This window comes from Lissotriton helveticus, chromosome 9 (assembly GCF_964261635.1).
Source record: "Lissotriton helveticus chromosome 9, aLisHel1.1, whole genome shotgun sequence".
In the NCBI taxonomy this organism is placed as follows: domain Eukaryota; kingdom Metazoa; phylum Chordata; class Amphibia; order Caudata; family Salamandridae; genus Lissotriton; species Lissotriton helveticus.
Window position 1 is genome coordinate 424,519,673 of NC_136070.1, and position 27,235 is coordinate 424,546,907.

A 27,235-nucleotide genomic window follows, 5' to 3' on the forward strand; every position below is an offset into this window, starting at 1 on the left:
CCAACTTTACTAAAAGATGTATTTTACATTTCTGGGTGCAGGCATACTAAATTCTAATTTCTACCATGTTCCCTGAGTCAGTTAGGATTAAAAGGTGTGATAATCTAACTGCCCATTCTGGCCTATGGAGAACAGGTAGCCTTGCAATAGTGAAAAACAAAAATGGCTGTAATTCACTATTAGGACATGCTACACACACCAGGTCATGTCCTACCTTATACTTATAATGCACCCTGCCCTTGGGCCTACCATAGGGGTGTCTGATATGAAGAAAAGGGAAGGTTTAGGGACTGGCAAGTGGGTGCACTTGCCAAGTCAACATGGCAGTCACAGACTGCACACAGGCCTTGCAATGGCAGGCCTGAGACACACTTTACAAGCTGCTTCTGTGGGTGGCACAACCAGTGCTGCAAGCTCACCAGCAGCATTTGATTTATAAGCCCTGGGCACACATGGTGCACTCTACTAGGGTCTGACAAGTAAATCAAATAACCCAATCATGGAATCACTAATTAGTACATCAATTTAACATAGGGAGCACTTGCACTGTGGCACTGAATAGCAGTGGCAAAGTGCCCAAAGCCTATAACCATCAAAAACTTATCAAACACAGAGAAGGTAATCCGACAAAATGGAAGGGAGACTCACGCCAATGATGCCAGGTCTAACATGTGTCCCCTCCAGCTGAAATGTGGGGAGAACTACCCTTCCCCTTGGGAGTTCACTTCACTAAGGCGGAAAAATTTGGACAGACCATCAGCTAATGATGATAGGTCTAACAGAGCTGTACTTATATCCCCTTATATTCTTCCTTGGATAGTTGCATGTAACTTATCCACTAGAGCAAAGTAATACTTTCAGCTGAATATCCATCATTGGTGCTACAAAAGCAGTGGCCAATAGGGGCTCAGGGGTATAAACGGCCCCCTGTGGAAGGTTTTCCAGTAAAAGCAGCCAACCGTCCCAAATTATGGACATTTGGTCTCAGCAAACAAACTACAAACTAAATAGCCAACAAAACCATTAACTGTCTGGGCAAGGATTAGAGACTGCAGAAATGACAAAACAACATGTTTTCAAATTACTTCTATCGGAACTTAGAGGATAAATATATAGTTCAAATGCAATTATTTAACAACATATGAAACACATATGCATTAAAACATTTAAAAACATGACTCAGTGTGTGTTAGCAACTTAATTTTGTAAGAAATAAATATTGTGCTGTCTAATGTAAAACCACCGCGTGCTTTATTGCTCTATGAAACACAACAAACAGAAATTAAGCTTGTTTGCAGGTTTATCATCTATTTCAGTGACAGTATAACGTAGAAATAGTAATATAGAAATTAATAAACTATTTTATGTCAAAATTTATTTTCTTAAAGAAATCTACAATTTTAACGACCTGTAGGCATCCAGCATTCTGCATAAACATTTGCGGTATAGTCATTGGCTCCTAAAACATTCTAACAGTGGCAATTGACTTTTGTTTTTATTTTAGTACTTTCAAGGAAGGCTACCGTCGTATCCAATGCTTTTTCTCTCTGCTCAAAGACGAACTTGGACCAACACTGATTGGTTTCGCTGCAGGCCAATCAGACTCGGTCTTCTATCTTCACTGTTTAATCAGACTAGTCACTAGATGCTGCCATTCTATGTATAAACAGTCAGTCAGAGCCTAGAACATGACTGCCTCAGCCCTGTGGCCTTGGTGAGTCATCGACCGGCTGATAAATGCCTTGAAGACTTATTGCCTGATCCACCGCTGGCCAGTTAGTATTAATTCAATCTGGACATGTGCCGTGCTGAAAGTATGCACAGAATGAGGTCTGGAATGGGCCCTTCTACAGGATATCAGTAGATTTCCTGACAGGGTAGGCTGGGACGGTCAAAGAGCTTCCTATATACAATTTCACAACAGCAAAATACTCAGCACAAAAGTGCTACCAGGCCAAGTAATTGACAAACGCATGCTATTTAGAAAAATCACAAAACGTTGAAACTACGATGCTGCTGAGATGGAAATTCTTCATGTCAGACACACAATTAAATTGGTTGCAATCACACTTATGTGATCTATGGATTAAGAGTGCTATGGAAGAATTGTGCAACAGGATAACCAAACAAAATTTAAGCTTGGGATATTTAGAACCTTTATACCTTGTTTTGATGCATTTTAATGAAAGCCATGCCAACCCCCCACGAGCTCTTGAAGTTTGTTTTTGTCACATTACCATCATTGTTGTTATGCTATGTTAAAAGGTTTGTAAAGCGCATAGCTGCCCCAATAACAGGGCTTCTCAGCACTGGGCCCAGACAACAAACGAGCTACCACTGCTGGCAACGCGGAAAGGACGTGGGGAGGTTAGGTGGAGAAATGCCACGTCTTAAGAAATTTCCTAAAAGGCAAGTGGTTCTAGATGTTCCTGATGTAGAGACGGAGGTTGATCTAGAGCAAAGGGACCAGGGAATGAAAAGAGCGGCAGTCAGCTCTCATCCTCCGGACTCGGGGAATAATGGACAGGTTAATGGTCGGCAGAGGCCGCGATAGCCTGGTGGGTGAAAGGAGGTTAGAAGGGATGGGGGCCAACTGGGAGTGCAGGTTCTTGTGGGCGATGCACAGTCTTGAAATGAATGTGCTTGTCCACAGGGAGTCAATGCAGCCTGCGGAGAAGACCACAGGTGGAGCCCAATTTGGGAAGGGAGAATAGCAGCCTAGCTGGAGTCTTCTGGTGACAGATTTCTTAGCTCCAAGGCACAGAGTGTTACACAGTGGGAGCTCCTCGAGGGAGGGGCAGGGTGGGGGGTAGTAAGCTCCGGAATACTGCCGAACGGAGTAGAGTAAATAAATAAATAAAACAAACTACATTGCGCGCGCTGCAACGCCAAATCGGCGATGCAGTGCGCAATGTCATTTGTTTTATTTATTTACTCAACTCCGTATTCCTGACTTTACTACCCCCTTCCCTGCCCCTCCCCCGCCCCACAGCACTCCCTCGAGTAGCCGCCACTGGTGTTACAATAATCTAATCAGGACAGAATGATCGCCTGACTGATGGTTTTGATGGGTGTGTGGGTTGAAGAGGCCTAGGATGGGTTCAAGGCTTCTCCTAAGCCAGAACCAAGTGCAAACTAGCGATTTGGCTTGAGCCTCAAGGGCCAAAGTGTTGTCAATCCAAACTCCTACGTATTGGAAAGAGAACTTGGGCTTGAGTGGATACCCAGGGGAGGTAGGCCACCAGTGGTCATCCCAGACAAGGGTATGTTTGCCTGGTAAAGGTATTTGGGTTTAATTAGATTTCAGGTGAAGATAAGATAGTAGTTCATCCACTCTGCTACAGCCACCATTCCCTTGTGGCAGTTGGCCATCTTCTGCTTAGGCTTACAGAAGAGTGAAAGAAAGAGCTGGGTGTCACCAGCATGCAACAGCGCAAGCCCTGAAGGTTTAACGACCTGTTCCAGAGTTTGAAAGAATATATTGAATATATTGAACAAGGTAGGGCTCAATGAAGAGCCGTAGAGGATGCCATAGTGTAAAGTGTGAGGTTGGGAGCCATGAGGAGGAGAGGTGACCTGGGAGGAGCGCTCAGATAGAAAGAAGGCAAACCACGACAGAGCAAACTTGCCTACACCAATGCCCTGTAGGCGCTCAAGTAATGTTTTGTGAGACACTGTGTCAAATGTGGTGCTCAAGTCAAGCAGGATCAAGACTGATAATCTGCCTTTATCCAGAGGCATGGAGAGTTTCTCACTGACATCAAGGAGTGCGGATTCCATGCTGTGTGCAGCCTTGAAGCTGTTTTGAGATGAGTCCAATATACGACTGTCTTCCAGGAATTTGGTCGGGATGTTATTGACATGCCTCACGGGGACCTTGGCAAGATAAGGCAAGAGCAAAATGGGACGGACATTTTCAGGCATAGAGGCATCCAGAGACGGTTTCTTCAGGAGGGGATACCTTTAGCTTGATTTCATGGGCCTGGCACAACAGCTGATAACAGAGAGAGATTGATCAATCCCAAACAGGGAGAGAGGAGGGCATCCTGCAGCTCGATAAAAAGATCAGGTTTGAGCGGATCATCAGGGGAGCTGGATTTATTTTGGCTGTAGAGTCTGGAGGGCAGGCAGACACAAGGGGATAAATGAGTTGAGCGAGGACGTAGGATAACTGTCAGCTGACAGAATCGAACTATCTGACCTCGCATTGGGAACAACAGAGGGAAAGTGTGAGTAGATGTATTCTATCTTGCTAGTAAGATAATCTGCAAGTTTTTCTCAGTAACCACTGGAGGCTTCAATGGGGTCTGCAGATAGCGCTGGTTTCGATAAGACTGTTGTAGCAAGGAGACCCCGCTCCTGGAAGATACAGCCCCTAAGAAGGAATGGTGGGTCGCTGATACATCAACTCTCCCTTCTCTTCACACAACCCAGAATGACTGGAACACCGACACGGAGCCGCTCTGGGGACGACAAAGGGAAGCGGACGAGGACTGCTCCTTTAAGGGGGCGTATTCAGAGCTGGAAGCCTCGCCCTGGGATGACGTTACTACCTGCCGGTTGGAGAAAAAGGAGGAAGCCCAGGTCTCGGCGTGTGACGACACCGAGGAAGTTCGTGAGGATTGCCGAAATCGAGTACGGAGGGAAGCAGAACGCGAAGCTGATCAGAGAAGCCGAAAAAACGAAGAAGAGGAGACGCCTGGAGGCCAACGTCCCCGCGAGTCGCCCAGCCACACTCACGGAGGAGTGTGACTCTCCCAGGTAAAACAGAGGGTGTCGAGCTGGGTAGGGAGGCGGGCGGTTCCGATAACAGTTAGTGCCGGTATAACCCTCCCGAAGCACTCTCACCGCGAGTCCCGGCTTATTCTGTTTCCCCCTCCCTATTTTGCACCTCCCTCACTTTAGTGCACTCGAAATCATTTTTGTATATATTCACATGAGCACCGGTGACCTCCTCACTCCCTGGGCCCCCTGGCATATAAATAAACAGACGGCTGTCTGACTGTACCCTTTGGAATTTTGTCTCTCCCGCATACGGTCCGGAGGTAATGTTCTGCTCAAGCAAGACCCGAAGCTCCTTCCACTCGATTGGACGATTAGCCCTCAGAAGTGGGCCCCGAACATCGAGGCCACAACGGATCCCGCTGCACCTACCTGGGAAAGACTGTCCTCCAAGGAAAATAAGTTCTTTGTAAAAATAAAACCTTACCTACCTCGATCCAGTCTCCGGTCCCTTTCTCCAACCCCGCCACAACTGTTCACTAAGTTTTGGCAGGGTCATTAATATTACTGATTTTATTAGAAAAACGTTCTGCCCTAGATTTCATGATCAGTCTGTGATAATTTTTGTTTTCTGATCTGTATTGAGTTTTTAGTGAAGGGTTGTGTACTTTACTCCAGGAGCATTCTAGGGCTTTACATTGCTTTTTGACCTGGATAAGAGTTTAATTGAACCAAGGGCAGCAAGCTTCCTCTTGGTGGAGACCTGTCTGGCAGGGTTAAAGACATTTAAGGCTGACGTGAGGCAAGATTACAGGGTGTTGTGTGCTGCCTTTGAGTTGGAGGTAGCGGAGGACGGCTGGCCTGAATAAACTGCTCAAATTCTTGGAAGTCAAGCTTATGCCAAGGGCGTTTAAAAATCTGGTTGGGGTCTACGTACGCGTTTGGCCAGATGGATGGATGGATTAAAAAGGTTAATGGTCAGTCCATGTCATGGGTAGAGCGGTCATGGCCCATAAGGAGCTAAGATTGGAAAAGATCAGATCTAAGAGGTGGCCACCGGATTGTGTGGCGTCTGTGACTAATTGGGTTAACTGCATAGCAACGAGAGTGTAAATGAAGTTGTGAATATCGCTGTCATGTATGGTGTCAAGGTAGAGATTGAGATCCCCAAGGATATTAAAGTTGGCTGATTTGATGACCAATGGAGCAATAAAATTGGTCAGTGCCTCTCGGAAGGCTTTGGAATGGCCTGTGGGCCGACACATTAGAAGCCTTGAGTGAGTAAAGTTGCAGTCCAAAGACATTATGAAGAGGGTGCTTTGAAATCAGCGATGGTGCATAAGGTGAGGCTGCAGACAAGCGTATTCTGTAGATAACAGCGATGCCAGCTCTTCGACCCTTGATTCTGTTTATATTCTTCAACTGGCAGCCACAGGGAAGCACTAACGCAGGTTTGGCAACATTCACGACAGGTTAATGGAGAACTTATTTTATATGTTGAATGTAGTTTACAATTATTATTTAGCTGACCAGTAATAAACATGTTCGCTTGAATACGGAGTAGCAGACCACATCTAGGTGTATGCTAGGGTGCCATTCAGTAATATTCTTTGAGAAGTTGGACCGCTTATGTTGGAATCATTTGTAAGTTATGCATTGCCTTCTGTTTTTACAGGTCTGCCTCCGTTAGTTTATCATTGCTTTGATGCTCACTCATTTTTCTAGGCCTTTTGGAAGCTTGAAATGATTTGTAATAAATATGTATATATGTGAGAGGATTTCCTATACTTCAACATTTGTTTTTTTTCCCAATATCTAAGGCAACTAACTAGTTTTTCGGACATAATGATTTATTGCTAACTTACACTTGCAATGAGCAATTTAACTGAATATATTGCATTTACAGCACATGCCTAAATGCCAATTATTTTGATCTGAGAACAAAACAGCTACACTTTTGGCAAACCCTGGATTTGTTTAATAGAACACTTGATGAGGAAAATAAAAATTATGCCTTTCATGTACTTTGTCATTGACTACTGGAGAGCTATTTTAACGGGAATATGTTACTTTCTGTGTCAAACGTTTCATTCAGCGCTTTTTAATTGTTTAATGACAGTCACCGACCATTGGCTATAAATATACACGTGAACATGCAGTAATGCTAAGTGGATTACAAAGTTAAAAACCAAAGAAGTCATGCAAAATATTTTTCACAAAAAAAGTCTTTGAACACATATTCTATTGCCTCTGGGTGCTTTTACTGTTCCTCTGTCTTTGGTCCCTCCCCATGCCTCTTTCTCTCCCCTGTGTTTTTCTGCTTTCCCCGTTCCCTCCTCACATTGCAGGTCTTAGATTACTTATACCATCCTTCGTTTCCCTGAATTCCATTAGGTTCCAACACTTCCATTATCTCACGCTCTTCTCCCGTACTTTAGCTCACACTGTTTATTATTAGATGTAAGACCTTAGCACCACTGTTCTCGTGTTATTATAAATAGGGCTTGTGCTTTTATAGTATTTCTTTTTCGACCTTTTAAGACTGTATTTCTCCATATCTACAGTTTTCAGATGTTATCTCTTATTTCTGTTTTTTTGTGAAAAAATCGAAACTGAAACTAATATATTTCCACATTTGCTTAACCAATAAATGTACACTCTTGCTTGAATTCTATGTCAGGACAGGAGGCTCCGATTATGCTTTTCTCATTTCTTTATAAGGAAATGCTCAGCAGCCAATAATAGTAACAAAAAACGACATTACCCATGAACACCAGGGTATAACCATAGAGTATACAGTATAAAAGGTCATAATGCTAGTCCTTCTTCCTCTTTCTTTGCTGCTCCGCAGCCAGTTAAGTGCTCTTTCCAGTATTTGCATGTCGTTACTGTGATTGCTTTGACGTACTTTGTTATTCACTTAGTTTGTATGCTTTGACTCTAGCGCTTGCAGTGCGCTGTGTGTTGCGTTTCTCTGGAGCGCTCCGGCTCCGGTAGCCTGCTGTGCCCGCTGCCGTTTTTTCTTTCGCTTTCGGCCCATAATTGCTGCGTGTGTTTGTCACGGTTTAGGTGCTGTGTGCCCTGGACTCCATATCCCAGAATGCCTGTGTGTTAGTCCATTCTTTGTGTTGTCATGTTGTTCCCCTCCCTTTTCTATATCTGCCTCCTTTTCAGTGCACTCGGTGCTTGTCACTTTAGTGTTAGCCCTTACTGAGTTGTCTGGAGTTTGGAGAATCAGAGAGTCTGATATCGTGGGTCCGTGTAACGGGCTAAGGAACTTTGTAGCCTCAGGAAGCAGGAGGTTGCTTTCTGCTTACATGGTGTTCCGTGTTTTTTATCCTGGAATTGAACTTGGAAACAAACGAGCAGGAGCCGCGCTGGAAGCAGTGAGAGACGCCTTCAGCCCTTCGGTATGCTTGACATTTGACCTCTTGAGCCGCGCTGTGAGGAGCCGTGCTGGAAGTCAGGAGAGACACTTCAGCTTTCACTGTGCGCGAACCGTGAACTGTGAGCTTATTTTTGAATTAACAGTTCAGTGGGGATTTATTTTTGGTATTCCCTCGTGTTTACCTTGGATTCACAAACTTGTGGGATTGTGGAATTACGAGCAGTGGTGCTGCTCGGAGTTTTTTGGTTTACAGAGACTTGTGAGGAGACAAGAGGGATTGCTTTCCGGCTGCGCTCTGGAACTTTGAATGCATATTTTTTCTTCCATGGAAATGCCAATCACTTATACACTAGTAGCTTTCTTCTGGTATTGACATTCACTACTAGACTCTTGCTCATCAGACTGTGAAGCTCTGCTTGTTCGACATTCTTTTCTCTTTTCTTTATTTTTGCCTTTTTGCACCTGTTTTTGTATGGGCGTTTGTGGCAGCTTATCCCAGTGAGTGATATATTCAGCTACCAATATAGTATACGTTGAGACAAGATAGGGGAGGGTGTACTGATAGTGTCACTTGTGTATTTCTGCAGGTACACAGATCCCAGACCCAAAGTGACAGTTCCATCCGTCCTTCTGTGCTGTGGATGATTTCTGGCTGCCAGTCCTTTATATTTTATTTCTCCATTTTCCCCCTTCCCTGGGCAGGGTCCTCCCAGTGGTGCGTTCTTTGTATTGCTCACTTGGAGTACCGCTCCTAGGGAAGAGTGAATCTAGCATCTGCTTCGCTCCCGCCGTGTCTGGATCTACAGGTGGGTCAATCTGTTCCGAATTGTGACAGTGTTCCCGGGAGCGTGTGGTCACCTCCCTGAGACCGGGCGCTTGTCTGCTGCCTTGTTTCTTGTGCGTGGAGCGGGAGCAGGGGTTTCCGGCTTGTGCAGGGAGCGCGAGCGCTCTCGAGCCGTGTCTTCGCAGGCAGCCGTGTCGCGCATGCGCACTGGCATTTTTTTCCGGCTCTGTGACATTCTTCACAACGCAGGTTAGAGGAAAGTCAAAGCCCACAGCCTGCTTGGAGATTAACCCCGTATGACGCCGGAGTTCTGTGAGCTTTGGTTGTTACTTTTGTGCATAGGCTTTGCCTAGAGTGTGTTTCTTGGTGTCAGCAGGCCTTACTCCCTCCACTTTTCATTCAAATTGAGTCAGGTTGGTGCCTGCTCTATTGGCTTGCTGTGGGGTTTACCGCACTCCCCCTGCATAGTGTCTTTGGCACGCCATACTTTCTTCCAGTCATCTTGTGGGCATTATTTCAATACACCTTGTGTATCATAGAAGACTACTATTGTGATAAAGGTGACTACTATTATGGGGAAGATGATTCTGGTTCTTTGGAACAGGATTTAGTTGAAGAATTGGACAAGGGTGTCCAGCAGTCTGTAAATAAGGCGCTAGTGCATGCCATTAATCCACTCAAACGGCATTTGAATAAATATGCGCAGCAACAGGGTTGTTTGCCGACTGCTAAGAAGTCCTCAAAATCTCCTGTCAATCCCCACAGGTCGGACTTCCAAAAATTAGCGAAATCTTTGGCGGCTGAGGCCTCCAAGTCTTCTGCACCTCACGATACTGACGACTCTGATCATGTTCATACTTCAGCTTCTTCGGACCATGATGATCCTCCACCAAGGAAACGAGTCTGCAAAGAACATTTTGTTGACGCTCCTGAGCGTCCCCCTGTGTTGACCTTTGAGCCTGCAGATATTCTTCACCCTCATTCATCATCTTGGTTGCCTTCTCCTGCAGTTGCAGCGTATGTTCAGGCTCACATACGTCAGCCTTTTGATACGAATGTTAGGGCCAGGCTCCGCTCAGAATGTCCGAGGCCTGATCTCGCGGATCACTTGGCGGAAACGCCGGAGGTAGATCCAATGATGGTCACCTACTTGAAAAAGTACGCAAAGGACCCCAAAAAGGGCCTTGACAGGTCTTGGCAATCTTGCCAAGACAAATTGCTCGACTTGCTTGGTCCTTTGACCAAATTTCTAGATCTTGGATTCCAGGCCAAGGAAGCTTCGGCTCTTGTGGACCCTGATGAATTAACTGAATGGGCGCAGAGGGCTATATGCCAATTGGGGAACACCAATTGTGCTTTATCTTGCGAGAGACGCCGATCTATTCTCTTAAAATTAGACCCTAAACTGGCGGAACTCTCTACCTCTGAGTCGGGTCCGGAGGCGCAAGGCCTTCTATTTGGCCAGCCTTTCTTGAAAGAGCTGACCAAATTTGTTTCCACCTTCAGTGGCATTGACAGAGCGCAAGCTTCATTGCGTCGCGCTATGCGACCTGTTTTTGCCAAGGCCGGACGACATCGTGGACGCTCGTTCGGCCGAGGTTCACATCAACAGCCCCACAGAGGTAACAACTTTCAGCGTGGAGGAGGCCAAGGCTCAGGATTTTCCACCTGAGCGAACTTTTATCCCTCCCGCAAGGGTAGAGGGAACTATGGAAAAGGCCGTTCCGGAGGACAGCAAGGCCATTATCAAGACTCCAACAATTCAGGTGAGCCCGATTCATGCTTGCGATGTGGTTTTGGGGGGCAGAGTACAGTTTTTTCTCAACAACTGGCGCATGCTCTCCAGCGATGCATGGGTGCTGGAAACTGTTCAAGGTTTCAAGATAGAGTTTTACCAGCCCCAGCATCAGATCCACCCTCCCACTCCTTTAAGTTTTTCCCTTCGAGATCAAGTTTGCCTCTCCGAGGAGATCGACGTTCTTCTCAAGAAAGGGGCGATTCTTCCCACTGTCCGTCATCCAAGAGGGTTCGTCAGCTCATTGTTTCTGGTCGAGAAAAAAGGGGGCGGATCGCGCCTTGTTCTCAACCTGAAAGACTTCAACTGAGGGGTCGTGTACAGACACTTCAAGATGGAGGGCATCCATCTCTTAAGGGATCTCCTTCGCGAGGGAGATTGGATGGTCCGTCTGGATCTCAAGGACGCATATCAGTTTCATTGGAAGGGTGTTTGGTACGAGTATCAGGTTCTCCCGTTCGGCCTCTCGTCAGCACCGTGGTGCTTCACGAAGCTTCTGAGGCCGGTTGTAGAACATCTCTGAGCTCGGGGTGTGCGTCTGATTATTTACTTGGACGACATTCTCCTTATGGCGGATTGTCCTCGCAAACTCCTGACTCATCTGGAGTGGTCCATCGATCTTTTACAATCTCTCGGTTTTCTGGTCAACATTCAGAAATCGGTTTTGACACCGACGCAGTCAATAGATTTTCTGGGTTTCAAGATCGATTCTATTGCTTGTCAGCTTCTCTTGCCCAACCAGAAAATTTGTTATATCAAGAGGGAGTTGACTTCCGTTATTTCCAGACAAACTGTGTCATTGAGATCGTTGGCACGTGTAGTAGGGCTGTTAGCGTCTTCCATTCAGGCGATCTTTCCGGGTCCTCTGCATTACAGGGCAATGCAGCGTATGAAGATCCAACATCTCCGGAAAGGTCTCAGATATTCAGATCAGATTCCTCTATCGTAGGAGGTGAGGTGGGAGATGCAATGGTGGCTAGACCACATGGAGGCCTGGAATGGTCGAGCCCTATTCGGTGCGTCGCCGGAACTGGTGATAGAGTCCGATGCCAGTCGCTGGGGTTGGGGAGCCCGGTGCGGTCCTGTCTCGACGGGGGGGGTCGTTGGTCTCATCAGGAATTATCTCTCCACATAAATTGTCTGGAACTCCTAGCGGGTTCCTTTGGGATCAGGTGCTTTACTCCCCATCAGTCCAACTGCTGCATACTCCTCCGAATGGACAACGTGTCAGCAGTACGCTATGTCAACAAGCTGGGCGGAACTCGGTCCAAAGTGCTAGCGGAGATAGCCAAGGATTTTTGGCATTCTTGCCTGCAACAGAAGATCACTGTTATTGCAGAGTATCTTCCCGGTCGCCACAATTAGATTGCGGATTGGCACTCGAGACATCTTCGGGATTTAAGCGACTGGAGGCTTCACCCTCGCGTATTCCGCTCTCTTCTTCGGAGTTGGGGCCAGTGTCACATAGACCTGTTTGCCTCTCGCCTCAACACACAGCTTCCGCTATTTCACAGTTGGAGGCCGGATCCGCTAGCCCTGGCTACGGATGCCTTTCTTCAGGCTTGACCGTCGGCTCTGTGCTATGCGTTTCCCCCGTTCATGATGATCCCCAGGGTTCTGGCTTACACCAAACGGTATCGAGCGGATCTGATTCTGATTACTCCGCTCTGGAGGGCTCAAGCGTGGTTCCCGGTTCTCCTGGAAATGTGTTGCGAGGTTCCAATCCTTCTTCCCCAGAAGTGGAATCTTTTGCTGGATCCTCTCGAAGATCCGCATCCCCCGATTCTGTCCGGCACTCTCCAATTGCTGGCGTGGCGGATTTCGGGGAACGCTGGTCGATCCCAGGCATTTCTAGCGACGCTTCCAGATTCATTAGTGAGGCCTGGTCACCCAATACTCACAAACGGTACAAAGGAGCTTGGAAGCGTTGGTGTGATTGGTGTGTTCAACGGGAGGTTGATCCCGCTTCAGCAGATGTCTCCTTGATTATTAATTTCCTTGCGTCCCTAGCCTCTTCAGGTCTGGCTTATAGGACGGTCAACAATTTTCGTTCCGCCATTTCGGCTGGACGTATCCAGATTGATGGTAAGCCTGCTGGTGAACATCCTTTCATTTCCAAATTGCTTAAAGGTATTCGTCTCACGAAACCGCCAAGTCCTAAATATGTCTCTTTGTGGGATGTTTCCATCGTTTTGCAGTTTTTAGAGGCTTGGCCCTCTAATCAGTTGCTGTCCCGCAAGCAGCTGCGGGTCGCAGTTTTACTCCAGAAGGCGTTACATTTCGTCTTTCCAGACGTACTAAATCTAATACTGCTTCGATTACCTATCCATCCTTTCCCACTCATCCCAACCTTTGCGTTGTGCAGTGTCTCAAGGATTACGAAGTAAGTACTGCTTCTTTACGTTCAGATATGCAGGGTCAGTTGTTAATTGCTTTACAGAAACCATTTCGCCCTGTAACTCCTGCTACATTAGTGCGCTGGGTAAGATGGCTCATGTCAGAAGCTGGCATTGATGTTTCTGTGTTTGGTGCACATTCTGCACGTGGGGCGATGGCTTCTAAAGCTTTCTCCATGGGTGTCACTCTTTTTGACATTATGAAGGCCGCAGATTGGTCTTCTGATTCTGTTTTCAAAACGTTTTATTATAAGCCAATCTATCATATTGCTTCTGTGGTGGTGGATCAGCTTTGAACAAGCATAATCGGAGCCTCCTGTCCTGACAGAGAATTCAAAATTTGCAAACATACGTGACAAGAATGTTCAATTCTATTAAGGACAAGGAGGCGAGGATTATCCCACCCATTGTTATTGATTTGCATTGTTATTTTGCTGTAATCTGTATTGATGATGTTGCAAACCTTTCACATCCCTTATTCCCCCCCCCCCCTGGTTTGAATTCTTATACTCTTGCACTATATATGTGTATTACGGCTGTATGTCTCTTTTCAGGTTCTGACCCGAAGTAGAGTTTGCCGGTGTCATCCGTCTTCGTTTCCCCTTTTTCCTGGTTTGGGGATCCAGTGTTCTTCTGCTGCCTGCATCCAGCTCGTTTGGACCTCTGCGGCGTGCTTTCTTCTGTTCCTAATGGTCTACGTTGGATTACCCTATTCGACTTGAACTGTTTCCTCGACAAAGAAAGAGGAAGAAGGACTAGCATTATGACCTTTTATACTGTATACTCTATGGTTATACCCTGGTGTTCATGGGTAATGTAGTTTTTTGTTACTATTATTGGCTGCTGAGCATTTCCTTATAAAGAAATGAGAAAAGCATAATCCTCGCCTCCTTGTCCTTAATAGAATTGAAAATTCTTGTCACGTATGTTTGCAAATTTTGAATTCTTGACAGGTTTCAATTATATGCGAACCCACATATAATAAAGCAAAACACGTCCATTAAAACATGCTAATTCTGCTTGAGAAGCCTCATTACTAAAATATATATATTTTTAAACCATCTTACCCGTCAATGCACATAGCTATTGGCCTTGAAGTCCCTGCGGACTGCAGCATTTACAGTGTGTCAATACAATAATTAGGAACGAGGTAAAAGGGTGGATAATTACTGACAAGAGAAAAGGAACACTAAATCATCAAAAGAGTGCACGGTACAGATAAGATTTGTGTATTTTTATTGAACAATCATATATCAAAAAGGGGGGGAGGGGGGAGGGAAAAACCAATATCTTTTATACATTCATTGTGTTTTGGTCTCCGTTATATTTATATATTCTACAACAGTATGAAGTTATGCATATTTGTTTCTCTATGCAGATTGTTTGAGATTTATCCTATTCTCCCGTGCCAACATCGCAGGACGTTACATCAATAAGTTTCGGGTACTACAGAACAACTCATCATGGCTTCCTGATGAAGGCTAAATAGCCGAAACGCGCGTAGTAATACTCAAATTTTTAGCCATGTTTTTTAATGCAATCATCTAGACAGTATCACAAATGTAAATCTCAAACAATCTGCATAGAGAAACAAATATGCATAACTTCATACTGTTGTAGAATATATAAATATAACGGAGACCAAAACACAATGAATGTATAAAAGATATTGGTTTTTCCCTCCCCCCTCCCCCCTTTTTTGATATATGATTGTTCAATAAAAATACACAAATCTTATCTGTACCGTGCACTCTTTTGATGATTTAGTGTTCCTTTTCTCTTGTCAGTAATTATCCACCCTTTTACCTCGTTCCTAATTATTGTATTGACACACGGCCACATATCCCGAAATTAGGAACTCTAGTCGGGGGTACCCCTTTCCTTCTTGCATACTGCAGCATTTACAATCATCAAAACACAACTTAATTTTCGTTGAGATGCACAGTTAAACATAACCACAGTTTACATGCCAACATTTTAGAGGATTAAAGTGGGAGATTCTAAAAAAAGAATCAAGGGAATGTATTTGCCCCATTGAAGACGAAGCTATTTCAAGCAGGATAGCAAAAATAACGCAATTCTTTTGCTTCAAATAGGGAATCTCCCACCCGAATCGGGTCTATTGGCATGTACGATACAGACTAGAAAACAGTAGCCTGTCTGTATTTATCTGTAATAACCAGTATAAACAAAAAACCAGGAGCCTTAATTATAAAACATCCTTATTTACTCATGGTGCACGAGCACTACAGAAATCTGTCAACTAATATATGAAATCGCCTCCAGTGTACATTTACATGTTACATATGTTCACGAACAAACTCACCGTCCATCCCGAGTGCGCATTACTAAAACTGTCCCTACTTCTTTTGCAGCATGTGTACAGCCTGACACGATCATCCAGCCGCGGGGCAATGCAGTCCTCCAAAACAACTGAACCGAAAACGAGGAATGCGAAAATGCTGCACTGAGCACTTATTAGATGTTTTTTTTTTTTTAAATAGTCAATATATGGCCAAACGTTAGGTCGAAGAATAAATGACAGCAAAAGAGGGAGTTCTGAACACCAACTGGATACAGAAAACGGGGAATTTTTCAAAAGAAAAAGTTAATAAATAGAACATCCACACGATGCCAGATGAAACCAACACATACAAGGCGGAAAGATGCCAGTGACCGAGGAGGACAGGAAAACCCAGAGCCACTGAATTAACTCTAGAAAGAACTACTGTCCATATGACTGGATGGAAAGAAACGGCAGCCGCTCTATCGAGCAGGACGAATAGAGTAGCCATCTTGAAACTACACTATATTCAACGTTCTTTATGTAAGGCTTTAGCTTTACTCGAACACACCCAAAAAAATATGCAGAATTAATAAATAGAAATTACTTCCAAATTACATAAACCACTTTTTTGCAGTATACTTAACGAAACATAATTATAAATACACATTATTTATACAATTCGAGAAAAGATAATTCTTCATATATGAAATGGCTGTAAGCTAAACGCGCTTTTTCCTCAAAAACATTCGGTCCTTTGGCGGAATAACTTTGAACCAAGACAACTATTAGTTCTTAAAATGGATGGCGCGGGTACAGCTTTGTCCGTCATTTTATCTCTCAAGAAAGTTACTCTGTTTCCTAGTGTACGATGTCGCGGGCGGAGTTCATCGTCACTTCCTGTTATGAGAAATGTCAGAGAAGGAGCCACTTTGATTGGTCGGTTAGTAGGTTGTCAGTATCAGGTCGTAGACTCACGCTCACCCAGGAGTTAAACTGCAGCCTCCGCTTAACCGCTACACCTGATGAAGATGCTACTGGGGGACCTGGCACCGTCAAGAACATGCCACCTGTAATGGTTAGTAGTTGACGGAGGAAGGGAGGAGCGGGTATCATGAGGGAGGTCGAGTCTGAAGCGAAAGAGGGGACAGTCAGACACACACCTGATGATCTGTGCCAGACTGTATTGTCGCGCACCATCAGACACCCAATTAATGATATTGACCCAGTAGCACATAGTTGGCAACAAGCCCTTTTCCATTAGCATTACCAGTAGCCACATGTGACCTTTTAGTTAACTACATAGTAGACTCCCGATGTTGTAGTTTCATTTTCGAAGTATGACTGTCCGTCGAAACACAATACGTGCGTTTGACAAAAGAACGAATATACATAACATGGGCCCAGTTGTTAGTTATTGCACATTCAGGAACACAGCATCTTGAAAAATCATGGTTACCAGGCGGCAGTATGCTACAGGATTGCATCATTTGTAGTACTGGACTGTTGTTTAAGAGAATTATACGTATGTAGTATTGGAGTTCTGCCTTTGTGCCTTTTACCCAGATGCTCACATATATTTGTGGTGTACATCATCTTTTCCGAGTCAGTGCTTATCATAGCAGCATACGCCTTTTCCTTTTTTCTTATTATAAATTATAGAATGACAATATGGACTCTTGTTTTAATGTCGTTACTCTTGCCCTCAGGAAGTACCATATGTTTAGTAATAACATGTTTTGGCTATTTTATGCTTGATCATGTCAGAAATAAGAAGAATTGATAGAAAATATATTATTCTTATTACATATTGATTACAGAGCAATGTGGGGACTTATTATTATTTGAAGTGCATTTATCCCGTACATAATTGTACTTTTTTGATGAGATGATTTGCCATAGAGGCAGATAGTCTCTGGAAGTTGTTTACGTTTGGTATGGCGATTTCACACGTATGGAATTCATTGGTTTAGGTATACCCTTACTAGGGCATGAGACTACTTGGATGTGGTCTATAGTGATTTTTCATATTAGTGTGCATTGTTTGCAATTTGAAATGCGTTTTTCATACTTCCATGTTATAAGATTGCTCCTAATCAGCTAACGCTTCTTCTTTGGGGTAAGTTTTAAGTAAGCTCATGTTTACAGTTAATGCCGTATATGAAAGGCAAGTCTAGAGGCTTATCTCGCCCAGGTTCATTCCTCCTTTTTTTTGTTGCAGTATTGGATGAATATTACTTTGGATGACTATCTCTTTGGCTTGGCATGCCATCATTTGTTCACCACTTTACGTTTGAATGTAGGCTCCATAGCACCCCTGAGAACAACCATTTTATTATAAACCGTTGCATTTCCCTGTCCGCGTCTTAAGATGGTAGCTATTTTATGTAATTCGCCCTATCTCTGCTCAAAAAAGGAATCAACATTTTGAAAATAATGGATTTAAAATAATTGTATCCACCCCCTTACCACAGTTGTATGCTTAGACATAATTTATAATCCTGCTGTTGATACAATCTGTGTTAGTTTTAGGATCCCTTTCGTATGCACCAGGATGCCTCTCACTCAAGAATAGGAATTGACAGGTAGAGAATGAGGGTTTTGGTTTCCCTAGCCAAATATGTTCTGTTATGCTGAATAAAAGTTTTCTAAATCGTACATGTGGGATCGTCACAATTAATTGATACTCATGCCCTGAGATGGTTGCTTTCACTTACTGAAATTTGAATTATGCTACCACATATGGTACATAATGCCATAAAGCTGTAATTTGTGGTATGAAGAGTCATCTATTTTGTATATTTCATGGATATACGTGCCTGGTGAAAATTATTTTCAAATGTAACATACTTAGATAATTCCTTGTTCCATTTTACTTTGTTTGGTTTCTTTCTACCAATGTTTCAGCTTCCTAAACAAGAAACATTACTTTTTGCAAGGAAAGAATAATTTCAAGGAAAAAAATATTTAAACAATTTATTAGATTTTATTGAACAATTGTACAATTATCAATAATCATTACAATATTAACCCCCCGCTGCTAAAATTTGAACGAATCTTAACGTACGTTAAAAGAAGAACAATTATTCCAATAACCAGTGCCAGTCGATTGGCACTCAAAGGTCGTTCAGCTTCAAAGTTGGTGTTAAAAACTAGTACATAATTGTGTTCAGTTATGAAAAGTCATTACTATTGAGGCGCCACAGGTAAAATTCTGATAGGACTAAGCATTCGTAAAAACTTTACAATAGCAAATATGATTGAACATATATTTAATTTAAGCCTTTAAGTTGATCAAAAACATTCATCATAACTTTAAGATTGCCGTGAATAGCTATTGTAGCGTTGTTGCAAAAAAACTGAAATACCTAAATCTTCAGTAAAAGCTTTACAATAGCCAATAAGGTTGGTCATATATTAATATACAACTTTACATTTATCAACCACAAGCCTTATGGCTTTAGGGTTGACTTAGAAGCTGCTATAGGGCCTATTTTGAGAGGGTATAACAACATGGCTGTGGCCATGCCCTAGACTCCTAGAGGTTAAAGTCTGTACTGAGCGGCAGCCGCTGCTTACAGGACCGGCGGTAGAAAGCGAATGTGTAAATCACCTCCCCTCTCCTTCCCCCCCCAAGGGCATACTATGTAAGTCTGTATGGACAAGCTGGCAAACACAGATCGAACCATATCTAAAAGCAACTGTAGTGATGGAGCCCACTTAACATCTGCTGAAAATATTGTTAAGTGCTATACATGCAATACAAGTCTTGTAGAGAAAATCTCTGCACACAGCGGGGTCAGGGGGAAGAACTGCTAAATAGACCGTCAATAAAAGTGCTGTTTGAAGTGCAAGTTAATGTGTTTCCTGGGTCTATTTACAGTGCTGTTAACGCCATTCCAGGATCCCCTCCATTCCAGGATCCCCTGGATCGTAAAAGTGGATGCATAGCTGCTGCAGTTCTCATGAAGAACATTTTCTGCACACACACAATGGCTGCTAGGCAGGCTGCAGATTAAAGTACAAATTAAAGTGCTTCAGAGTACTATTAACATGCTATTGACGTTATCCCTATGTCCCCTAGCTGGTTAATGGGGGTGCCCAAATGCCGCCATAATGGCAAGGGTATTATGGACATTTTATTCCGGGTGCTTCATTGCTACTTACAGAGCCATAAATGTTATCCCTGCAAACCCTAGTCTGTGAGGGAAGGTGTCTAGCTGCCTCTCAAGGGGATGGAGATTTGACCAGTCTCTGTCCCCTAGCTGTTTTCAAGGGGGAGTTGAGTGGCTGCCTCGAAGGGAGAAATCATGGCCATCCCCTGCTACCTCTGCACCACACGGATCATGGAACCTGAAAAACCCAGGGCTTCCGGGTCAGCCTGTAGAGCGGATATTGCCACTTTTAGGAATTTAAAGAAGCGTGAGGACATCTGGGTGGATTCCCCTTTAAGCAGTCTTCAGTTTCCTCCTTGCAGGTGGGTATGTTTAGAGTGCTAAAACTGGGGAAAACCCAGAATTTTCTATAGGGTAGTTGCACTTTACAAATGCAGATAACATGGAAAGGAGATTCTGCTCCAGTTTGGCACAATCTGCACAGTATCTCAATACGCTGCCCCTCCTACCGTACCCGTAAGGTTTTAGATGGATCAACCCAAATCTCAGCCTCAGCCTCATCTTTTGCTTCTTTATAAGTATCTTAGCCAAGGGACAAAAAGAGATGATGGAAGCACTGGATTCCATACTTAAAAAGCCAGAAAGAATGGAAAACGCAACCTTTTGAACACCGTCTTTTTTAAATTTTTTTTTTAAATGAAAGTATTTTATTTATTTTTCAACCATAGCACATGTACTTGCTATCCCGACTCCCCACTCCCCACCTTACCCCCCTCCCCCTGACCTTCCTACTTGCTGAGGTCACCGGGATCACTTTCATTTTCCTGTGTGCTGCTTATATCCATTTTCCTTTCCCAAGCTTTTATGCCTGGGGCCACTGGGGATTCCCATTTACGCTCTATTTCTCATTTTGCGAGCAGGAACCCTAAATTGAACAATATGTGTTGGTAGGAATTTGCATCCAATTTGCTCCAAACCCCCAATAGGATCAGTGGAGCTCCCATGATTATCTGTACATCTGTTGCAGGCTCTAACCTGTGGGCTTCTCCAGAACTCACTCAGGGCTGGCAATCCCGAAGGGTATGTAGAAAGGTCCCTTGACCTCCACATCCCATCAAACAATGATCATCTGAAACCTTCCCCATTTTATATAACTGAACTCTGGTATAGTAGACTGTATATAGGATTTTTAATTGTATTAATTTGTAACTGGCCTTAATCGCTACTTGTCTGAGAAATTGTAACGTATATCCCCAGTCCTCATCCTCTAGATCTCCAACATCCCTCTGCCACTTATCTCTCAATGGCTCAAAATGAACACAGATTATCACTATATTTTACTACTAAGTAAACAGTTGCAAGTAGTTACCTTGCAGGCACTAGGGTCATGATTTGAATGGTGCAGCAGGTGCTGTGGCACAGGGTCCAAAAGCTCCAGGAAACACACTGAACACCGATTATTGCCATATTTACTTCTAAACAAGCAGTCGCAAGTGCAATTACCTTACAGGCACTAGGGTCATGATTTGAATGGTGCAGCAGGTGCAGTGGCACAGGGGCCAAAAGCTATAGGAAACCCACTGAACACCGATTAGTGCTGTATTTTACTACTAATCAAGCAGTCAAGGGGTCTTTTTTGGTTCTTTTCTAACCATTGCACCCAAATTAACGCATAGCCTAAAGCATCACTGAAATAAAAACTGTACCCGATTGGACCTTCCTGTTTACCTACATCTTATGTCACATTTAGCGCATTTATATGGCACACTTTAATTTTTTTTGTGGTCTTAAACTGCTTCTGAATCCGGACACACTAACACTTTGGTAAGGGCATTCTCTAACATTAGCACTTCTCCCGTTGTAAACACTATATAAATACATATTACTTACCCAATGACATTCCATATCAAGCATTGGCAAAGCCAGAAGGTCTCGCCTATGCAAGATCTACTGGGTTTGTCAATGTTTTGGTAGCCATATTATACAGCAGCGCTAGCTTCAGTGAAGCCTCACCGGAGGGCATAACGCGGACAACACTGACTGTGTAACAGAGCTTTTTTTTACATTACTTTCAGCCAGTCAGTCAGTCAAATTCACTGTATTCGGTTAATTAAAACCTTAAAAGCATACTACATAAAAACAGTTCTAACACTAAAGTAGCACAAGCGCCAACAAAATACAGTGAACATACATCTTAATCATCAATATACAAAAGAACAATTCATATTATAATTGATTTAAAATTATCTAAAAATGATCTAATTCACAACTATCCTTCTCTCTTTTTTTTTTTAATCTGACCGCTGCAGTCAAAAAGCTAGCTATACTAAAAATTTCCCAGACATTGGTCAACATTTGTAAGTACATCAAAGCAGGGCTAGCCTGTAAAAATCCTTTGCCCCTTAAAATAGGTAACATGAACCGTTTCCGAATGTGCAAAATATGCTTGCAGAATAAAACAAAGTGCAAGGAGTCCTGGGTAGAAAAATTATCACATGTGCAAGCCACCAGGTCCTCAATCTTTTTCCATCCCTTTGGTTCAACGAGAAGTAAGTGCAAATGAATAAATCTAAACCTCACTTCAAGGAAACAGTGATGCTGATTGGTTACTATGTTTAAATAGGTTTCAATTGCGCACGAAGTAGATAACAATTGATGTGCCCGTACTGATGGCGTTCTCAATTCCCTGGCCTCTCTATCCATCTGTGGCATCTGCAAATAAGTATTTTTAGCCCAGAGTATATCTGCCTTTAAAAGTTTCTCTGGGGAGTTAAATAACTCTGGCCTTCCTAATTGAATAGCAAGTCTTTTTACTTAGCTCAACCAGGGGATGCTACTAGCTCGGTCAAGTGCTAGGCAATCGCGAATAATTTCATGATTCATTCCTATCTCCGTGTTTATCCAAATTCCTATCCAATTAAGTAAAGGTGCCATACCAATTAAATCTGACACAAAACCTATACCGGTTTCTTGGGGGATTATATAATAAGATGTTGACTGTGGCACAGATATCAGATTTCTTAAGAATTTATTTTCTACTATTTGGATATCCCTAGCTACTCTATATGCCCATATGTCCGAGCCATAATTAGATATGGCAATGCATTTGGCCCTATATATATTTTACATTGTGTACATTGGTTTGCCCCTAATCTACGTGCAAAGTCAAGGAACGCCAGGGTAGATCTGGCCATTACGTTTCTTTTTGCTTGCATTTTGTAGGTGCCTTGTGGAAGGTTGCCTTTTTGATGAAATCTCACTGTGGCTGTTAGGTCCCGATGTAAATCAGCCATAAAATTTACAATATTCTTGTCCAGACCTAGTTTCAATAACCATTGCCATCATTTGGATCTATTTACTCGGTCAAAGGCCGAGGAGAGATCCAGAAATGCCAAATGAAGTGTCCCTTTCTTCGCAATTGTTTACTTCCCGGCCAATAAAAGCAAATAAAGACAATGGTCCGTAGTGCCTCTCCCTTTCCTAAACCCATACTGTAAATTTGAGGGAATATTGGTGTCATTTAACCAGTCAGTGAGTTTGCCTAGGACCACTCTTCCTAAAACCTTCACTGCAGAATCTGTCAGTGAGATTGGCCTATAGCATCGTTGGTCTCCTCTATTCCCCTTTTTAAAAACCGGGACTATAACTTACTGGACCATGATTGAGGCTGGCCAACTTTACAGGCCTTTTTAAAAACATTGGCTAATAATTTGGACCATAATGTTATGTTGGTTTTAAAAAGGTCAGCCGGGACACCATCCGGTCCTAGAGCTTTATTACTTGACATTTGATCAATAACCACCGCTAACTCTTTATCAGTAAAAACCAAAACCCCTTCTCCAAGTACCCCTGCCATTTGAGGCGTCCTGTTATGCATTACACATTGCAATGCTGAAAGTTGAGTTAATAAGAGTTTTCAGTAGCTTAGTAACTCCCCGTTCTACCACCAGAACATCAACTGCCTCCTTGTATACCCATTATGACAAAGACATTCTCCAGGCAGGGAATTGCTCTGAAGTTATTTTGCCCAATGCAACATTCCCCTTTTCAAATATATTCACCCCACTGTCTTTGATAAAAAATGATAGCGCACCTCCGCTCCAGAGGGACACAAGACAGGTACCATTTTTGAAAATGAGGCAGCGTAGTGTACTTGGGAGTATATGTATCAGGAGTAACGGTACCACTGACATGGGGAATAGTACCAATTGCAGTATAACATTTGAAGTGTCTTCCCAGGAAATAACTGTTCCACTTTATGTTGGTGACTCAGTCTATTTCATTTGTGGTTCCAGGGCCTACATTTGGCTGCCAGTAAACTGGGGTGGCTGCTGCCACCTGGGTCTTGTAACACCAGCATTGTCTGTAAAAAGTACTGCAGAAGTGAATAGAGCATCCAGAACTCTAAGGGGCAGGAGGAGTGTTGATCAAGGAGATACAGTGGGTGAGATAGCTGGTGATGTGCTAAAGGCCTTTGTTCCTTGGTATGGCCCTGCCATAAACTCCAGAAACATACGTAGGTTGTCCCGTCTATTAGAGGCGACTATAGAGGAGACCGCAGGTGTAATTGAGAACATCACAGTTGAGCTGAAGGCTCTTAGACTCGTTGCCCTTCAAAACAGGGTTGTGCTAGACATGATGTTAGCAGAACGGGGTGGAGTCTGTAGGGTGATCGGGTCCTCCTGTTGCTCATACGTTCCTGACTCATCTACATCAGTTAGAGAAGCTGTCAAGAGACTATATGATATAGGAGCTCAGGCCCATAATGATGTTGGCCCCTGGGACCCTGTAGGTTCCTTTTGGAATGCTTTATCCGCCTGGGGCTGGAAGATAGGGATGTTTCTGGTGATTATCTTCCTCGTGGTGATTGGGTGCTGCATTTTCATTAATTGCCTGCCCATGTGCTGCCAGTGTCTGGGGCGATTGCTTAAACCACCCCCGATGCCCCCTGTGACAGTGTCCAATGCACTTATAATGAGAGATATTGAAACTCAACAATTGATGGATATTGATATCTCGGATAACAGCCCCTCTGACACCAACACAGTTGACTATGTTAATGAGCGCAATGAGGCTCACTATAGTAACAGCCGGCCTATCTACGAACATGTACATTAGGCCACAGCAAAATGTTGGACCTTGCGTCCAAAGGGTCGATTGTGAAAATACAGTTTTTGTAATGGACGAAAGCTCCTCCATTTTGTATTTTCCAGCAGCCATTTTGAGTTAAGTTTTCTCTAGCCTGCCACCTCAGCACATATAACATGGCCACTTCATCTGCACGAAGAAACGATGATACATCGATCGACCCCAGAGCATATGTTTGTACTCTGCTTTATGACACACAAGTAGAGCAGGGTGCATTGCTTAAAGGTCAATGACTCATTTGTTTAACTTTCCTACCTAACTACTGCCAATGTATTACAGTTAACTAAACACTGCTGATGGTGATAAATTACTGTTGACACAGGAGACATAACCTTTTGTTCCATATCCGGATGAGTAATCAAGTGAGCGCCTGACTCTGTAACCACAGGCCCGCCTATGTTTATACTTGGCACAAGTTATGCATAGTTCTGCTTTATTCTGTGTATCACAAGATTATTGATGACTGATGGGGTTTAGTGAGTAACCTTTATATTTGCGTTCTGCATGCCAAATATACATATTTCCAGAGTGACTCGTCCTGACTAGTACGTGGGTCCGTCCTGGGATCATTCATCATCCTTGGCAGTTGCTGATCTGTGTATTCATTCCCACCTACGCTTATTCCAGCACAAAAGTATATAAGGCTGTCTATGACTTTGTAAGTTGTCCACTTCTCTCATAGCCACATGGAGCTGTGAGGTGGTGTACCCGCTCGAGCGCAATAAATCTTTTTATGTTACAGTTACCTCCGACTGCTGGTCTTCCTTTGTGAGCATACCTGGGCGAGGTAGAAGAAATCCACTTCGACACAACTCTCCTATCTTTCTCTCAAGAGCTAGCCTGCAGGATCTGCTCCTTGGATGTGATTAGTTGGGGCTCTGCTACAGCAGCGGCGGCCTGGGTGGACTCCTCCACACTTCCCCCACCAATCCCCCCTCCACCTGGTGGGCTGAGGGCTTTCGCGTACTTGTCCATGTTCCCCTTCTAGGGGATCATCTTGTCCTTTTCTGTGAGCAACCAGGTCAACCCCAAGTCCGGTACTCCACGGTGATGAGAATCTGCAACAAACCACCAAGGCGACAGGAGCCTGTATTTGCTGCCCTGCCCATGGTGGGCAGCACAAACAGACAGATATTGTTCCCATGTTGTTAATAATCAGAAATTGCTGGTGCTGCAGTTCTGTGGTAGACCAACCACAAGCTTAGCGACATGGGTACCAGTCACACCTTGTAGATCTGGTGGGTGCTCAGGGCAGTAGGCACCAATTTTGGTGACACAGAAACTTCATTGGTATGCAGCACAAGGCCTGCGAACTGGGTTCCTGTTAGTGGCTGGTGCAGGCTCAAGCCCACCTTGGAGTAAGGATAATGCAGAAGGGCACTAAGGTCCTCCAAACCTGCCAGTAGGCCCCTCCATACATTTTAAATGGTCTACCCATGTCTGCCCTTGTCTCGTGTTAAGCGTCCCAATTTTGGTGGACCTGCCCCCCCTTACAGGCCCTTTATCCACTCTGTACAGTTCATGGGGCTTAAAGGGAGTAGACTCCTCATGCCCAACTGCTCTGCAGGTCTCAACAGGGCCCAGGCACTCCCTATCGAGACGCAATTGCCTACCTGTAGGCAGGATCCTGTCTCGGTCACAAGCGATTCCCGAGACTGGAGGCAGGTGCATTTAGGCAACCCCCGTGACAACAGGTGCCAGAGAACCTGCACTGCCACCTATGTGAGCCACTCAGACAACCATGGGCATTTCACCGAGGGTCTGGTGCAGCCTCCAATACTGATGAACGATCCAGAGGTGTCCTCATCCCCTCGTTGTTGGTCGGACTGAGACCAAAGACAGTCCAAGTGTTCATGCTAGGCTACAGGCTCAGAAGAGCCTCAAAGGTGTGGAAATTAAGAGGTTGCAGGGCAGGATGGTATTGGATTGGCAGTGCTCGCTTGGGAGCACTAGAAGACGGCTACTACCATCTTGTGCTACAGACAATGCCCCTCCTCTTTCAGCACTCAGCTATGAGGACCGTACTTTTTATTCTGGTGTTTTGCTTCCCCACATATATTCAACAATTTCTTTCTAAGTAGCAGGTCCGTGTGCCAGCTCCAGCTGCAACAGTTATCCTTCTGTCGATAGGGTTTTGAAGGAGATTTAGGGTAAATACTAGGCACTCAGCTACGTGAGTTAGAGAGTACAGCGTCAAAAGAAGGTGCACGAGGACGAAGGGAGAGCCCTAAAACCCTTCTAATGGGGTGCGTTGAACACAACACACCTGTACAAAGTTAAAGAGTGTCCCCTGCACTCAAAAAAAGTGGAACAAAACGTAGTGCGTAATAGGAAATTAGATAAATCACAGTCTCAATAGCTGGAGGAAAAAATGATGATGAAAAAGAAAAAGTGTTGACTTGAAAAGTTGTTGTTTAATGCTTGAGAGGCCAGCCGACACGTGTTTTGTCGTCCTCACCCGGAACCTATCGCTTGGAAAGAGCCCGCATCCCTGAACAGACGGGAATCTGTCCGTCTACGGCCTCCGTTCTTGCGTATAGGAGTGGACCCGCTCCTTTAACTGTCTTCATATTTTTGCACTCTGCGGGCTCAACACTAAACCA

General features: G+C 44.1%; 2 protein-coding genes across 4 annotated transcripts in view; one reads left to right on the forward strand and one right to left on the reverse strand.

The window, feature by feature from the left end:
* The window catches only part of CINP (cyclin dependent kinase 2 interacting protein), a 90,544-nt gene extending 74,745 nt beyond the window's left edge, over nucleotides 1-15,799 (reverse strand). The window contains exon 1 of the mRNA XM_078660211.1: nucleotides 15,412-15,799. Within this exon, the coding sequence (XP_078516337.1) occupies nucleotides 15,412-15,418 (7 nt within the window). The 5' untranslated portion in view covers nucleotides 15,419-15,799. The remainder of the gene's footprint in view (nucleotides 1-15,411) is intronic.
* A 455-nt stretch (nucleotides 15,800-16,254) lies between these two features.
* The window catches only part of TECPR2 (tectonin beta-propeller repeat containing 2), a 512,189-nt gene continuing 501,208 nt past the window's right edge, over nucleotides 16,255-27,235 (forward strand). Inside the window, exon 1 of one of the 3 annotated variants that reach the window (XM_078660212.1) lies at nucleotides 16,255-16,447. The gene's annotated coding sequence lies outside the window, so the exon portion shown is untranslated. The remainder of the gene's footprint in view (nucleotides 16,448-27,235) is intronic. The other 2 variants (XM_078660215.1, XM_078660213.1) reach the window with 2 other exon arrangements.